The sequence below is a fragment of the Uloborus diversus genome, chromosome 9, assembly GCF_026930045.1.
Source record: "Uloborus diversus isolate 005 chromosome 9, Udiv.v.3.1, whole genome shotgun sequence".
Lineage (NCBI taxonomy): Eukaryota > Metazoa > Arthropoda > Arachnida > Araneae > Uloboridae > Uloborus > Uloborus diversus.
In genome coordinates this window covers 56,809,697-56,825,597 of record NC_072739.1, presented here as the reverse complement: position 1 = coordinate 56,825,597, position 15,901 = coordinate 56,809,697, and the positions used below count along the sequence as shown (strand labels likewise).

General features: G+C 34.1%; 1 protein-coding gene across 2 annotated transcripts in view; it reads right to left on the bottom strand.

Annotated features, from left to right (window-relative positions):
• LOC129230088 (uncharacterized) overlaps window positions 1–15,901 on the bottom strand; it is a 161,731-nt gene that overhangs the window by 40,377 nt on the left and 105,453 nt on the right. For both annotated transcript variants that reach the window (XM_054864480.1, XM_054864482.1), the window contains one exon: window positions 2,413–2,472. In XM_054864480.1, coding sequence (XP_054720455.1) covers window positions 2,413–2,472 — 60 coding nt within the window. The remainder of the gene's footprint in view (window positions 1–2,412; window positions 2,473–15,901) is intronic.

Genomic DNA, 15,901 nt, shown 5'->3' with positions numbered 1-15,901 from the left:
TGTTTATCTCTTTTTTGGAGTTCCGTGAAAAATGGACGTGTCATTGGCGTGGATTTCAGTTGGAATACCTTCGCAAAATACGAAAGTATTTTGCGACCAACTCAACCAGGCTAGTCAACCAACTCAACCAGGTTGAGTGGTTGACTAGCAAACTAAGCTGAAAGCGTGAAGAAGTAATAATTTTTGAGGTATATATTCAATATTAAAAAAACAAAATAATCCAAAAAATAAAGATTTCTTCTCGAAATTGTCATTTTAAATGAACCTGGAATTTTATTAAAAACAACCTGGAAAACCTGGAAAAGTCAGGGAATTTTTTTTGACCACAAGTGTATGAACCCTGCAACCAGCACCAATGACCCCTCTTTATTGACCAAAGAATAAATAAACATTGTCGAGATCAGGGATCAACTTACCAAAGCGGGCCCAACTTACCATGGCGGTTTTCCTCACCCTTATTATACAATAAGAAAATCCCTCGTCAAGATATGACGGGTGAACAATGCTGCTACATTTGACCGAAGCAATTGCACGTTTGTCATATTTTGATAGTTGAAATTTTAACCTTAACTCCAGTGGATTACCCCTAAACTCCAATTCGCAACTCCAACAAGCTATAAGGAGCGCTGCAGTCACTGTCTAATGGCGGATGAAAAAGGTAAAACAAACGCATGCCGTAGTGTAGAAAATGCTCATAAGCCTAGTAAATTTTGTTCGAATGCATGATTTTTTCGCTTTATTCTTTTTAACTTAATTTTCAAAGTCATGTGGATATTCTGACCCACGTAGAAAGAAGTGAAAATTCAAGAAGCATTACTAAACGTCAAAAATTAATGCAAATTACGTAGTTAATTGTTGTAAGCAGCCATTTCCACGATGTTGAATTCGATATTTATCAATTCTTGATAAAACTAAATAATAATTGTGACCTGAAAAGAATAACAAGTAATACTAGGTAATTTAATTATATGACATTACGAATTATTATCAAAAGAAGATGATACTTCTTTGCCTTGCTTGGCTAGCGCTAATTGTTTTGCATTTGTAGCTGAGTTATTTTTCTCAAATTGCCGAATCGGTTAATTTAAAATTTTTCTGTTTCGTATGTTTCTAATTTCTGAGTTATGATTTAATTACGTCATGTTATGCAAATCATCAACAAAATTCTGATGGATATATGGTGGTAGTTTTCAATTGATCTACCATTATTTCTTTTTGCTTATCGAATTCTGTAATCTTTCTACCATTTTATTCCACTCATGATAAAAAATAAAAATGGTTTAACTGGCATGCGAAATCTCGCCAAGTGTTCTTTGCCGCACAATACTAAAACCATAACCCTAAACAAATGTGGCGAAAGCTTTCAGCTGAGAATATAAGCAATAAAGTAAATTCTTTCTAGGTTAAGCATTTTTCATTTCGTCCTACGATAATATATTCAAGAAAATATTCTGTCCATTCCAACTAAATGCTGCTGTAAGATATGGTTAGTTAAATTACTTTAAGATTTAAAAAAAAAGTCCCATATTCTTACAAATTGACACAAACAATAAAAAATTTTACCTGGTATAACGTTATCCAAGTTTGTTAATCCAGAGTTTTCTTGTGTTTACGCTTTCACCATTTAACAACCAACTCACTTTTAGAAGGAAATAAGGAAAACTAACATTATTTTCAGAAGCTCGAGAATACTATTAAGGGACGAAACAATTTCTGTAGCTGAAAGCAATCTAAGACATATTGAATGCGTTAATAAATACTCATAACAAACTGTCTATGTTTACCAATAGACACAAGTGGAACGCATTGTTTTACCTTTTTCTTTAATTTTGTAAATCGCAGCAAGGTAGCGTATTCGAGCGCTGGAGTTGCGAATAGATAGCCTTACTTGTTGACCACTTTTCCGTTTCTTCATTCCCCTGAAATGACAGTTTTACCAGTAAAACACTTAAGTAACCGGATCTAGTTCAGCCTTGTCAAATATAGCATTTCCCTGCGTGCCAAACATTACCAAAAAATATTATCAAATCAGCATGCCGTGGCGCGAGTTTCATTGTTAGTGACGCCAGAGCGTTACTCGATCAGTGAATTTGCTATTATATATATGAGGATGGAATTGTTTAAGCTTCAGCCGATCGGAAATATAGCCAGACCTTGCAAGTTTATCAGTGTCCTTATGTCAGTTCATGAATGGCCGTTTCATAGGAAAAATGAATATTGGAAGGTGTTGCTAAGGGAAACGCTTTAGTGCTTGGAGTTTTTAAAAGCAGTAAGATCAAATAATTTTTTTAATGATAAATTAAATATTTTTTCCAACGAGATGGGCAAGCGTCAACAGAAAGGAATTACGCGGCCTACTGGTTGGATCACCCTGTCTAATTTCAAAAACAGAAGAAGGAATCAAATACTTACCCCCGTCAGGCAAGCAGCAGACTAAGGTTATGTGAAGAAAAACGAAGCATAGCTGGAAACCTGGAAAAGATAATTATTTTTATCGATAAAACTTTGAAAAGAGAAAAAAATATTCTGAAATACAAACGCAGGTCTACTATTACTTCGTAGCAGTTCATTTCTTCTAGGAGGCTGTCCATAAATGATGTCACACTTTTTAAAAACCATCTTTGCCTCCTTCCCCCTTTATCTCAAAATGTCACACTTCACCTTGCCCCCTCTTCCCTTTGTCACAAAATGTCACACTTCACCACATTCCCTCTCCTCTTTGTCAGAAAATGTCACTCTTCACCTTACTCCCCTCTCCTCTTCGTCAGAAAATGTCACACTTCACCTTACCCCCTCCCCTTGCAACATGTCATGCTATATTACATAAGCTTATTGTCAAAAAAATCCCTGATGTCACACTTTTTGTAATCCTTCTCCCCTGTGTCATAAACTGTTATGATTTCCCGAACCCCTCAAAGCGTTACACCATTTGTGGAGAAGACCTCTAGGTGAAATATGTTAGAAGATTTATTTATTTTTTTTTTTTAATTGATGTGGTATTACTCGTGCAGTCAAAATTTCTTCTTTTTTGTTTGTGCTTGTGGAAGAGGGGGGAGGGAGGATTCGGTATCTATATCGAAGCAACCAAAAAAAAAAAAAAAAAAGAATGAATACAAATAAAATAAACAAAATAAAAACATTTTCAACTTGACCATCTCAGATTCTCATGAAACTGAAATTCTACTCTTTAACAACTTAAATTTATGTACACATAATTTTTAAAAAAAATCTATCATTCATAACTGATGAGTACTGTCTGAGATTCGTTAAAAAGCACCTTTTTTTCTATTTTATCGCAGTGCTTAAAAGTTTAACACAACTCTGTAGCCCCCAAAGAACTTAACTTGTATTGACATTATATTTAAAACGCATTTTACAAAATTCAACGCTTGGATTCAATACAGCTTAATGCCAACAAGACCCTAAGTAAAAGCACAATCAGTCGCCTACAATCAATAAAAACGGAACGTCATATAGGAGACAGTTTTCCTGTAACAACCATTACTTACAGGAAAGTGAAATGGCAATTTTGCGAATAAAGGTCAAGATTACGCTTTGCGAAGCTCAAGTGTGCCCTCATTTACATCGAAACTGCTCTTGTTCGAGAGGGGACCACACCCTGGTCAAGGGATTTACGCCCAGAAACGGAACGTGTTTCTTGTGTTCGTTCCTCGGTTTAGAACTTAGAGGGCTCTACTATAAGACGCCATTGCGAGAGGCTTCGATACAGGAGACTTTTCCCCCAAAAATATTTAGAAAAAAAATTTTGAATATACAGTTGAACTCGGTAAATCCGAAGTGTCAAACATTTACGATTTTTTTCGTATTAGCCGTTATTTGTAACAACCGTAAAAGAGCGATACTGTGTAAAAACGAAAAAATGCTTACCTATATATTTAGAAAATATTACTACACACACATTATAATCAATTAGTGCATTCAGAAAAAAAAAATCACTTATTTCATATAAATGAATGTTTTTTTAAAATATTGAAAAGGGAAGACGATAATCGACAATCGCGGAATAGGTTGTTAATCCACAACCTAAATCTAACTATTAGTACATTCAGGAAAAAAAATCACTTATTTCTCATAAATGAATGTTTTTGGAAAATATTGAAAAGGGAAGATGATAATCGACAATCGTGGAATAGGTTGTAATCCACAACCTAAATCTAACAATTAGTACATTCAGAAAAAAAATCACTCATTTCTTATAAATGAATGTTTTCGGAAAAAATTGAAAAAGGAAGATGATAGTCAACAATCGCGGAATAGGTTGTAATCCACAACCTAAATCTAACTATTAGTACATCCAGAAAAAAAAATCACTTATTTCTTATAAATGAATGTTTTTGGAAAATATTGAAAAAGGAAGATGATAATCGACAATCGCGGAATAGGTTGTAATCCACAAAAGAGGATGAACAGTTTTATCTCTGAATAAATTGTACTTTTCACAGGTAAGGCGTGATATAATATGGAGAGATTTTCTATGGAAATAATGAGGAATATTTTCTTCTCGCTACGCAATAGGACTTCTACTGCCTAAGTTTTGATCATTAATTTCCAAAAAAGAAATTTACAGTATTCAACAAGTAAAGAGGTCAGAAATTTTTGTTCGTCTTAGCTGAGACTTTCAATTTACTGTACGTATTACACGCGAAGTTTTAATTAGATATGAATGTAATTAGATAGCAAACCAAACTTAACGAGCAAAACGTTCGTTTCAGCCGTGATTTCGTATTAAACGGGATCGTATTAAGAGAATTCAACTGTATTTAGTTACACTACAGCCGACACCTGTGAATTTGGGATGCTGCATGGACAAAAGAAAAGAAAACTGGCTATTAGCCAGACCGGTAGCAGAATTTTCTTTAGAAACGTGCAACGTAAATTGAAAATCTAAAGATAGTCCGCAGGATAATCCGACATTAAATTAATCAGAAAATCTAAATTGTTTCCCAGAAATACGAGGAATGTTTTTAAAGTAAAAACCGTTTCGAAATTTAAAAATAATAATAATAATAACAAGTACAGATAGAGCAAAGAAATTTATTGCAAAAAAATCTTACCAGCCTTACGCAATTTTGTGACATTGCTCCCGTGATTTTCCAAGCATTTGCCATAGCGTGGTACAGATTTTTGTACACCTATTTTATAGAAAGTTGCGCCTGTGCAGTCAACATGTTCTCTGATTTCATCATTGATATTGTGCCATCGGCCAGACTTTAGATGTCGAAACAAATGACAGTTGCTGCGAGCGAGATCGGGGCAGTCCGGAGAATGTTCAAAAACGTCACTGCCAAAATCCTGTAAGAGTCCTCATGGTTGACTACACTAGCGGCAACTTTCTACGAATAGGTATACAAAAACTTGTACCACGCCATGACAAATGCTTGAAATACAAGGGACCAATGTCGAAAAATAGCGTAATGTTGGTTGATTTTTGTGCAAGAAATTTCTCGCTCTATCAGTACTTGTTCTTTTTTTTTAACGGTACTTAATTTAAACACATCCCTCGTACCTAAAAATAAGATGCTAAACTTAAAAACTACAAGAATATGCCAACTGCAGATTCATCTCAGAAAATGCGTTGCGAATTTTCGTTCGCTAAAATTCAAGATTTTTTATCTTTAAAAACATTTTTTTCCTCTAACTAAGAAAGAGTTCGCAAACTTTCTCAAGAATTTGCGACGTAAGTCACAGCGTCATGCAGTTTCTGCTACCGGGGTAGTCAGGGCTTAGTTTGTATGGGAACTCACAGGAGCTGAGGTCCAGTATTTGTTTTCAATTTCATGGAGATTTTCCCAAATTGGATGGATTTCGGGTTATTTATGCGAGAAAATAAATACTGAAGAATATACTGCCGTGCTAAGCACAAAACTGGTATCTGCATTTTTTAAAATCAAAATTGAGTTACGGTCACCAGATAGTTCTTAGCCACCTATTCCCCCTAAAAACAATGTTTTAAGGTCATTTGTCAGTGGGAAAAATTATTTAAAAAATTCTGAAAAGACTGCATCTGAATAAAGTACTGTGAAACCTGTGTAAGTTGACCACGTGTGGTGCACTTCTTTAGTGGTCAACTTAAGCAGGCGGTCAACTTATAGAGATTGAATTATATGATAAGATCTAATTCTGTGCTTGAAAACCTGTGCCAACTTACCAGGGTGGTCAACTTTACAGGTTTTACTGTACATGGAGGCAAACGGTAATTACTCATTTTTAATTCAGCAGCAGATACGACTTTTGCGCTTAGCATGGCAGTATAGGCAGCCAGCAATTTTTTTTTTCTTTTCAGAAACTGAGCCCTGGTTACCGTACATTTATCACTCCCCCACTCCTCCTCCCGCAAAATGAAAGATATAATTAAATTACGTAACTGCTATTAAAAAAAGTCATCAAGTGAAGTAGAAATATTTTTTCCGACTTGATATTGCAGTAAATATTTTTCCCTATTTTAGAAGGAAACATTAGAACTTTCTCTCTTGATTGATAACACCTGCGCTTTCGTTCTTTTACAGCACGACGCAGTCATGACGCGAAAGCATCGAATCATTACGTCGTTCAACAGGTGGAAAGTTAATGGTTGCGTTCGAAATGAACAATATGGAATAAATATCTGGAACGAAAAGTGGCATATCATTAAGATGGCGGAGAAAGTTTTCTGAAAGCCGTATGAGCCGAACTTGAAAACCCGCACAGAATCAGAGTGGGGACTTTTGTTCGAAAAGTTTTCCCCGTACTACAGTTAACTCGGTGGCAGTTACTTTATTTGTTGTAAAAATTCTGTCATGAACTCTATTATAACAACCAGAAAATCTGGTTCCGTCACTTACCCCAAAGCCGTAAGGTTGATTGCTTTAAAACGTTATCGGCTATGCAAGCCCAAATCTATAAATTTTGCACATTAAAAAACATTCGCAACATTTGTGTTGTTAAAGACTACGCAGTTAGAGAAGTTTGTGACTTGAGTTATAAAATAAAACAGCTTGGATTTAAGTTCTTGTTAGTGCCAAAACAAATTACAGCTTTTGCATTTGTAAGTGAAAGGAAGTTTGAGTAGCTTTAGGGGTTAAAGACTAGCCAAAGATGTCACTAGATTGGCATTGCTGAAAAGATATTGTGCACATTACTCAATTTTTAGATTAAGTATTTTTTGCATGGATAATTAAATTTGAAGAGATTTAACGTAAGATACCAACAGACTTATGTTGTAACCGCTCCTAACATAATCTTGTACCGAACGATAATCTATTTCCTATTTATCCTTCGATCTAATCTCGTTTTACGTCTGGAACCATGAAACATATTTAAAAACTTTCGGAAATGGATAGGTATTTCATTGATGAGATTTGCCCAGTTATAATGGGTTTCGCATCATAAGACAGATTGGACACAATATCTAATCGAAGGTTCAATAGAAATCATTGATTCCTCCATGGAGATATTTGAATTGCATGAAATCAGTCAATTAAATTCAATTCAAAAGGAAGCCTTTTATCAAAAAGATCGATATAAACAACATTGTCTGAAAAACATTTAAATATTTTTTGAATCACTGGAAAAATTATGTTGTTGGTACCGACTCTTATTTGCATTCGATATTTTGAATTTTATTCATTATTTTATCGCTGAATGAAGGATGAGAAGTATTGATATAAAAAGGGGGGACAAGTGAATATTTTCTCAAATAAATTATTCTACAATATGAGTCCACATATATTATATTGGAATCATTACAGAACAAATTAGACAATGTATTATATTATTCACTCTATATCGGTGCTGTGATTTCGGCATTTTATTTCAAAGAAATTATTTTAAACATTTTGAATTTATCCGAGCTTCTGACATGGATATGAATTCTATTTATTAGGGGAAAAAAGCAGTAGTCGTAGAGGATCATATGAGCCACGAGAAGCCATTAAGCAAGCAAAGATAGGAATTGAAAAACGCACGCAATAATCTTCCATTCACGACTGCACGCATCATCATCATGACGAAAATAATCGAAGACAGATGTCGCTGGGATCCTTCCATGCTGGGATTACGACCATTGGCTGCGGCTTGGGCAACAGACCGTTGCCAAAACAACAAATAATTCTCCGAAAAGAATACGAGCGCGTGTTTCTTTCCGGTTAGATAATAATGAACACAATATAAAGAAGACGACTGTGTGAGCGATTGCGGCATAATGTCACTTTGCAAGTCTAGATCTGATAAAGATTTAGCATTACGACGGGCGGATCCAGGTAACTTTGACAGTGGTTCAAGAGGTGAATGAAATGTGTGTCTTTCCGTGTAGTATGTTAAGTGGTAGCCATCATTTGATCAGATCTTGATTACTAAATAAAATAATCACGTGCTAAGGCACCATGGGCTAGGAGGCAGACCCGTCATTTGTGTGTGTGTGTGTGGTGGTTTGGGGGGGGGGGGGGCATGAGCGGGTGACTGTCCTCTTGGGCTCTGGCTTTGATAAATTAATGTGTTATGTGTTTGCATATAAGTGGGCCCCCTTGCTGTTTTTTGATATAATATACAAGGAATAGGTGCTCTTTGACACCGTAAGAAAAAATTTGAAATGATGTGTCTGGTGGGAGGGATTTTACACAGCAGAATGTTTGACAAAGAAAACGCGAAGATTTGCAGATAAAATAATAAAGTTATTGCAAGTAGTACTTGTTTTGGGGTTTTAAGGAACCTCTTTTCCGATGCAGAAAACGTTCCTTAGTTCCTCCAACGCTAAACAGAGGCCACCAAAAGGCTGTAACGTTGATTTTATCATTTATAAACAAATGATAGAATATCTGCTTGAGGAAAATGTACTTTTCAGCAATAAAGATAAATTTACGTCAGTTTAGGCTTTTTTTTAAAGAATATATGTCTCATAACATAGTCCTAGAGTGAAATATAAGAAATATATTTTATAATTATCAATTAATTTATTAATTATAATTATATATATATATATATATATATATATATATATATATATATATATATATATATATATATATATATATATCGAGTTGCTCCGTTATTGTATTTGCTGAAGCGAGAAACTTGTTTTCCCAGTGAGATTTGATTCTTGGTTTAAAAAAAAACAATACTCAACAAGTTATTTTTAGAGTCAACTAAAAAAGCTATTCCGTGATCTACTATTCTTTGTATACTATTTCAGAATTTGTTACCATAGAAAGCCCCTTCAATAATACTAAAATATGATTCGCTTCTTGCACGTAAGTAAGCACAATTATCAACTGAAATTTAAGTTTAAAGGAATTGAAAGGCCTCAGAGAAGAACAATTTAAGTCCATTTGTCTTCCCAAGGCAGGTTACCGTTGCAGGCAGGTTCATCTGGAAGAGTCAATAATCGAACAGGAGGCAGAAGTTCTCTCATTTAAGTTGAGACTGCCAAATAACTGGTAGCTAAAATCAACTAGCACATCAGTTTTACTGCGTATTACCTAAGTTTTTGCTTTCAAAAGAGTTGAACAGAGCCTGCGGCATTTAAATGGTGTGCAAAATTGATTTTAACTATCAGTTTGTGGATAATCTCAGCTTCGATGAGAGAACATCTGCCTCCAGCTCGGTTGTTGACTATTCCAGATTGATGACAGGCGAGTCTATTGCAAGGACGAAACCGCAGTCTCTGGATGTCATAACCGGCTGTCAGCATATTGCATGTTGATTTTTGATGATGTTAGGGGAAGAGGGCCTTTTTTAGGGCTCTCCTCCAGAAATGTTACGGAATTGAAATCCAAAACACTTGTGGTCAACATTTGTAAACCATAGGATACGTAGTGAAGTATAAGAAATAAAAATCAATCGCCTCTCTCTTAAAAAATTTCAGGATCCGTCCTTTTATTTTCATTTGATGATCTTCATGACTTGCAATTCCTTGTGGACATTATTTAGCCATCTCCTTTTCGGTCTTCCTCTAAGTCTATTGCACATTAGCTTCCAATATAGAAGTTTTACCACTCAATTATCACTAAGCGAAAATTAAAGTTCGTACTTGAAGTTGAAGTTCTTTTTTTTTGGGGGGGGGGGGGGTCAAAGTAAAAGTACATAATTTTATGGACCCACCACAAGTATGTCACTCGGTGTGGCCAAGTCAGGATAATTGTTGTGCGCAGGAAGGTCTTAAGAGAGTGGAAAATTTTGTGTTGAAAAAAAAAAGATTTGGTTTTTAGTCTGAATTATACAATTTCCAACACCGCCTAGCAAAAATTTAGTTATTTTTAAGCTATACCTCAAGATAGTTCGCCCTTTAATATTTCCTTCCTTTAATTATTTTTACTTTCAATAACTCGTGACTGAAGATTTCCTATTCCCATCTTGCAGCAGCACTTATAGACGAAGAAAGGCATCAAAAGGTTAATGCCTGTTGACAATTATTTCCATCTGCGCAATCGCTCTCCAACAAGATACTCACCCCTCCTCCCTACCTACACAAAAGATCTCTAAGAACAAGCCTGATTGAAAACTCAGCACTACCTGCTCGCTAATCGTTCGATAAATCCCTGGGTCACGTCGTCCCAAACGATCTAACCGGACAATAACAAAAATCGTCTTTTTCGTGTCTCTGCTAATCGTTGCAATCTCGAACCTCAATCTTCGAACGGGTCGGTTCACTGGCCTGTCGTGCCCCACACAAAAGAGCGAAAGTGAAAGAGGGATGGAATGAGAAAAGATTCGATCTTGTTCCAAACTTTCTGCTTTATCACCACTTTGTTAGAAGGAATCGTCTAGAACGATCTTTTTTGCCTGTGGCTTCTTCAAACTGCACGATATTTTTAGGAGCATTTGTACAAATTAACCTGAGTTTTATTTGAACGCTCTTGTATCTATTTTTTTTTTTCAATTTATGTCAAAAATTGTTGTCAAAGGTCAATGAAATATTTAGACATACTACAACTACCAATTTTAAATTTAATAGTACTGTAGAATTTCATCAATCCGGACTAATAGGGGACCCTGGTCGTCCAAATTAACGTAACGCATTAAACAAAATTACCAATAAATTGAGTCAAGTACATCAACAAACTACAGTACAGAGTAAAAATTGTATTTTGAGTTCAAGAGTGAAATGTAAAACTGGATGAGAGAAAATTATAAAAAATACGAAATACGGCTTTCAAAAATTCATCATTTTGCAAACTCGCCTGTTATTTATACAGTGTGTGCTGCACATCTAAATGTATGTCCGGATTAAGCGACGTCCGGTTTAATAGAGTCCGGATTAATGAGGGTTTACTATACCTTACCTAATACCTTAAAACAATCCATGTAAGAAACATAAAAAATTCCGGAAGACAAGCATGCATTTTTTTTCCCAATGAAGAGAAATTTTATAATCAATTGTCAATTGAATGGGTGGCGGAAAAACGTTGTATGTTGAAAACAACAACTTTTCACTGCAGCCAAAAAACGAATCTGCTTAGGGCAATGTACTGAACAAGCCGCTGAGAGCAAGATACAACGTTTACGCATTCAATTACCTACTCACTTCCCATTGCAAAGAAGCTCCAAGGCAAATTTGCAACATACAATGTTCTTCCATCAATTATGAACCATTCATTTACAAGGTCAATGCCAATTAGTGCATTTTCTAGCCGTTTAAACGAACTATAAACACAGGTGATTCATTCTCTGTGGACTAGGTTCACCGTTTTTTTTTTTTTTTTGAAAACCTACATACAACATTTTTCCCGCCTCCCATTCAATTGAACAACTTCTCCTCCTCCTGGGTTTCAAAACATAATGTAATTAAGGGTCATTCCATAGAAATGTCAACCTCAACCCCAGACTTTTTTTTTTCCCCCACAAAGCCTAACTGTGACCTATTATTTCATTCAGCATACTTTCTAGTACATAAATCCAGTAACAATTTGCTAAAATTTCTTCGGTGTTTTTCTTCTGGCTCTAAACGCACGAGGTTGTAGAAAAGGCTTAGCATACGCAAAAAAACATGCGTTAAGTTTTCTTGTTGTGTAATGTAAAAATTTCAGCAAATTTTTAAAAAATCTATGTAAATTCTAAATGATTAGATGTTGGCCCAATAAAATTGACTGTTCTTTTTGCATACATTGTAAGATAAGTATTTAATTAGTTTGGTTATTTCACTGAAAATATTTACGTTACGTTAGTCACGAAAATGTACTATTTTCTGCTTAAAAATTAAACCAGATGATTGAACCAAACAGCTCTTTTTTATTTTCCTACCTCTGTATCATATCTACTTAAAAAGTGCAAAATATTTATTTTAGTATCAGTAGATATAAAATAATTAGTGTGACTAACGTAACATTTGAGCTGTGACTAACGTAACAGTTTGCATGTGACTAACGCAACATTTTAAAAATGACTGCTAACATTTAAAACTTATGTAATTTAATGTACATTTTCATGAACAATTTTGAATAAGTAGGCATTCTATATTGATAAAAATATTTAGGGTGAAAAATACCAGTAATATTACATTGTAGACCTTGTCTACTTAGAAAAGTACTTTTTTAAAGGTCCTTAAAAAGATTCTTCGAATTTAAATAATTATTATTTAAAAAAAAGGCGAGTAAAGCAAAATGAGTATTCTACTGAATGTGCATTCAGCACAAGAATCTAAGCAAAAGAATTAAGAAAATAGAAAGACAGTCTTAACAAAGGAGAATTTCTCTCTTTTATAGAAAATACATCTCCACCTATTATTAAAATGAAGTAATGGCAGCTCGTTGGAAAACATTTGAAGATGTTACATGAGACAGTGACAATAAGCGCTGATGCAGTATATTTCAGAAAATGCATGAATGATCATTTAAAAATTTAAGCATTTGCGGTGATAATCTGGAATTAAAATGCATTCTGTAAAAATGTTCAAATATATTTTCTTCAATATTACATTTTAATTCATGATGCACAACATTATTCGTTCGATGAATCATTAAACCTTAAAAATTAATATGCCGTTGAAAAGTACTACGGAGTTTCTTATAACGATAACTAGTATATCGGCAGAATACTAGAATTTGGTGAAACTATCAACTTGTATAAAGTTAACTTTTTAAAAAGATATATTTAGGATTTAATTTGCCCAAAAATGATGTTATTCAGTTAGTAAAAGCAGTTTATTATTTTTTTTTTTTTTCGCACATTCAAATTGAGTTAATTGAACTGAATCCTCCCATTCAATTTCTTACACTATTATGGAAACAAATAAAAGAAAGAACCATAATGAAACATAAAAAAGGTTCATAAAAAGTGTAAAAGTAATATAAAAGAGCAAGATATTAATTACAAAAAGTTTTTTTATATGCATTCATTGTTTGTTATTCGATGGTTACGTTAGTCACACACAGTTTTTCGTAAAAGTACCATTAAGGGCCAAAAAAAGATTCATCTGCAATAAATCTGTAGTATATTTTTTAAAACAGAATGTTTACCTCTTACAAATATATCAGCCAATTTTAAATGCCTGCGTAACTTTCAGAAAAATGTGTCTCATAACGTAAGCATTGTTTCTCAGGGTTTCAAAAATGTTACTTCAGTCACGATGCCTTTTTTGGTGAAAAAATACCTGCCAGCGCTTATTTTGCTTCAAATTCTTGGTAGAAATGAAAAATAGTCATCTTGTACATTTTAAATCTGCATATTAAACCAAAAAAAAAAAAAAATTACTTTTACTCCCGGTGTAAGTAAAAAAAGTAAGAAAATCAGCTGCGAATGTTACGTTAATCACTATGGAATGACCCTTAAGCATTTAGCTTGTATTTCGATGTTTTTTTTGCAAAAATACATTGAATTCATACATACCCCCCCCCCCTGAAATGACGGGTCTGTGAAGAACTCCTAATAGTTATCAAACTAGACAAATTAACGCGTCTCTAAGTATTAAGCGTTTAACTATATCAACAGGCCTTCAGAAAAGCATTTATCCAAAAACTGAAATTAGTATCCTTCCCTATTGACAAAATTTATTGCATCGTGAAACTTAAATCACGACATTCTACTTCAAAAAGCAACACCATAACCAATGAAGCGCTTAACATGGCTCACTGCAACGGAAATTTTCCGCTCTGAACGAAATTGGGGAAATTCCTTCTTAGCATACACATCAGCGAGATCGAAAAAGAACTATTTTATCCAGAGAACTACATCAGAGGTTGTCTCGATCGAACGTTCGAATCAGAATGCATAATACATGGTTTTTAAAATAGAATTTACATGGAACACATGCTTGAATTCGCCATGTAATGCGATTTTCGTTAAATGTAAGTGTAAGAGTTACGGCGATTCGATTTTGTGCGTAGTTTATACAAGCAATGTTGGTTGCTAGGAAATGCAATTTTGGTGTGGATTAGCTTTTTTTTTTTCCTATAAATTTTACTTGGCTGGAGAACAATTATTTTTCTTCTGCTTTGAGTTTAAAACCTTACAAAAAAACAGGTGGTACATTTTTAATATGGAATGTTGAGTTATAATAAAATTAATGCAAGAATTAAAACCATTTAAATTTCAAGAGGTACCGGATACAATAAAAGCTACTGCAGAACTAAGAATTAATTATGCTGAAACTTTTGTTGAGTCTAAATTTCTGTGCTCACTAGAAACTTTTAAATTACATTTTAATTGTTATGTATATATTAGATTAAATTTGCAATAACCAAAATGTTTTATTTGAATTTCGATCATACGTCTTTTCATAGGCTGCTGGTGCATCAAAAAAGTTGGATGGGGGGAGGGGGGGGGGGCAAATGAAGTGTGGGGGTTTGGGGGAGGCACAATAAAATCTGATGTTTTCCTTTTATCTTTCTTTTTAAAAAAAAATAAAATTAAGCTTTATTATTGGATTTTAATACTGCTGATTGAATGACCTCTGAAAATGGAATTTGGGATCAAAATTCGGAACGTATGGGCAATGTAGATTCCCCCTTCTAATTCAAAGGCTACCTTTATGAAATAATATGAGAAAAGTCCCTTTATGTATAATTGGAATTTTCAGTTTTTACTTTTGTGAACTAAATTAATCCTTCGAGTAAAAATCACTTTTCAACCGATTGTTATTTTTTAACTCTGAAGAGTCCGGGTGGCAGTTGCTCCTCTCATCAGGAAAGAAAATGAGTCAACAAGAATCGCAAAACAAAGCGAGCTGATGTGTGCATCACATGACTTCCTTTTACACCAACTTAATGTTATTTCCCCATTACTGGCAATTTTAATGTGATTCAATAGTTAACTCTCTAAATATCACCAACAGTGGCCAAATTGAAACCAGATATATATATATATATATATATATATATATATATATATATATATATATATATATATATATATATATATATATATATATATATATATACAGGGGCGGCAAATAGGGGGGGTCAAGAGGGGGCGGTTGCACCCCCAAATTTTTTGAGCAGAATGATAGAAAATGGGTGAATTCAATTTACTTAAGTCGTAAATAAATGTTCACTAAAGGAAATCTCGCTGGTTAAGCAATTATTTGATGAAACTCGACACATTCTCAGACTAGAAGAAGTGTTTTTCGTTATTTGGATGATGACTTAGAAATTCATGAAGTATTTTCGGCTTTTTCAGAACATAGAAAACTGATAGAAAATCATGGTTAATTTTAACTAAAGACGACATTGCCTCATATAGGCTAAATATTTCACACTTGTGTGCCCAGTGTTACGATGGTATGTCCAATACGAGAGGCTCGTGAAAAGTGGTGTGGCAGCATGGTTTTCACAAGAAATTTCCTTGATATTTTACATTTAATTTTACGCTCATTTTTTAATGTTTATTTAATGAGTGTTCATTGCTTTCTTCTGCTAGAAACATGTTTCAGCTGCTCAATACACTATAATGTTTTCATAGAAACTTCTTCAAA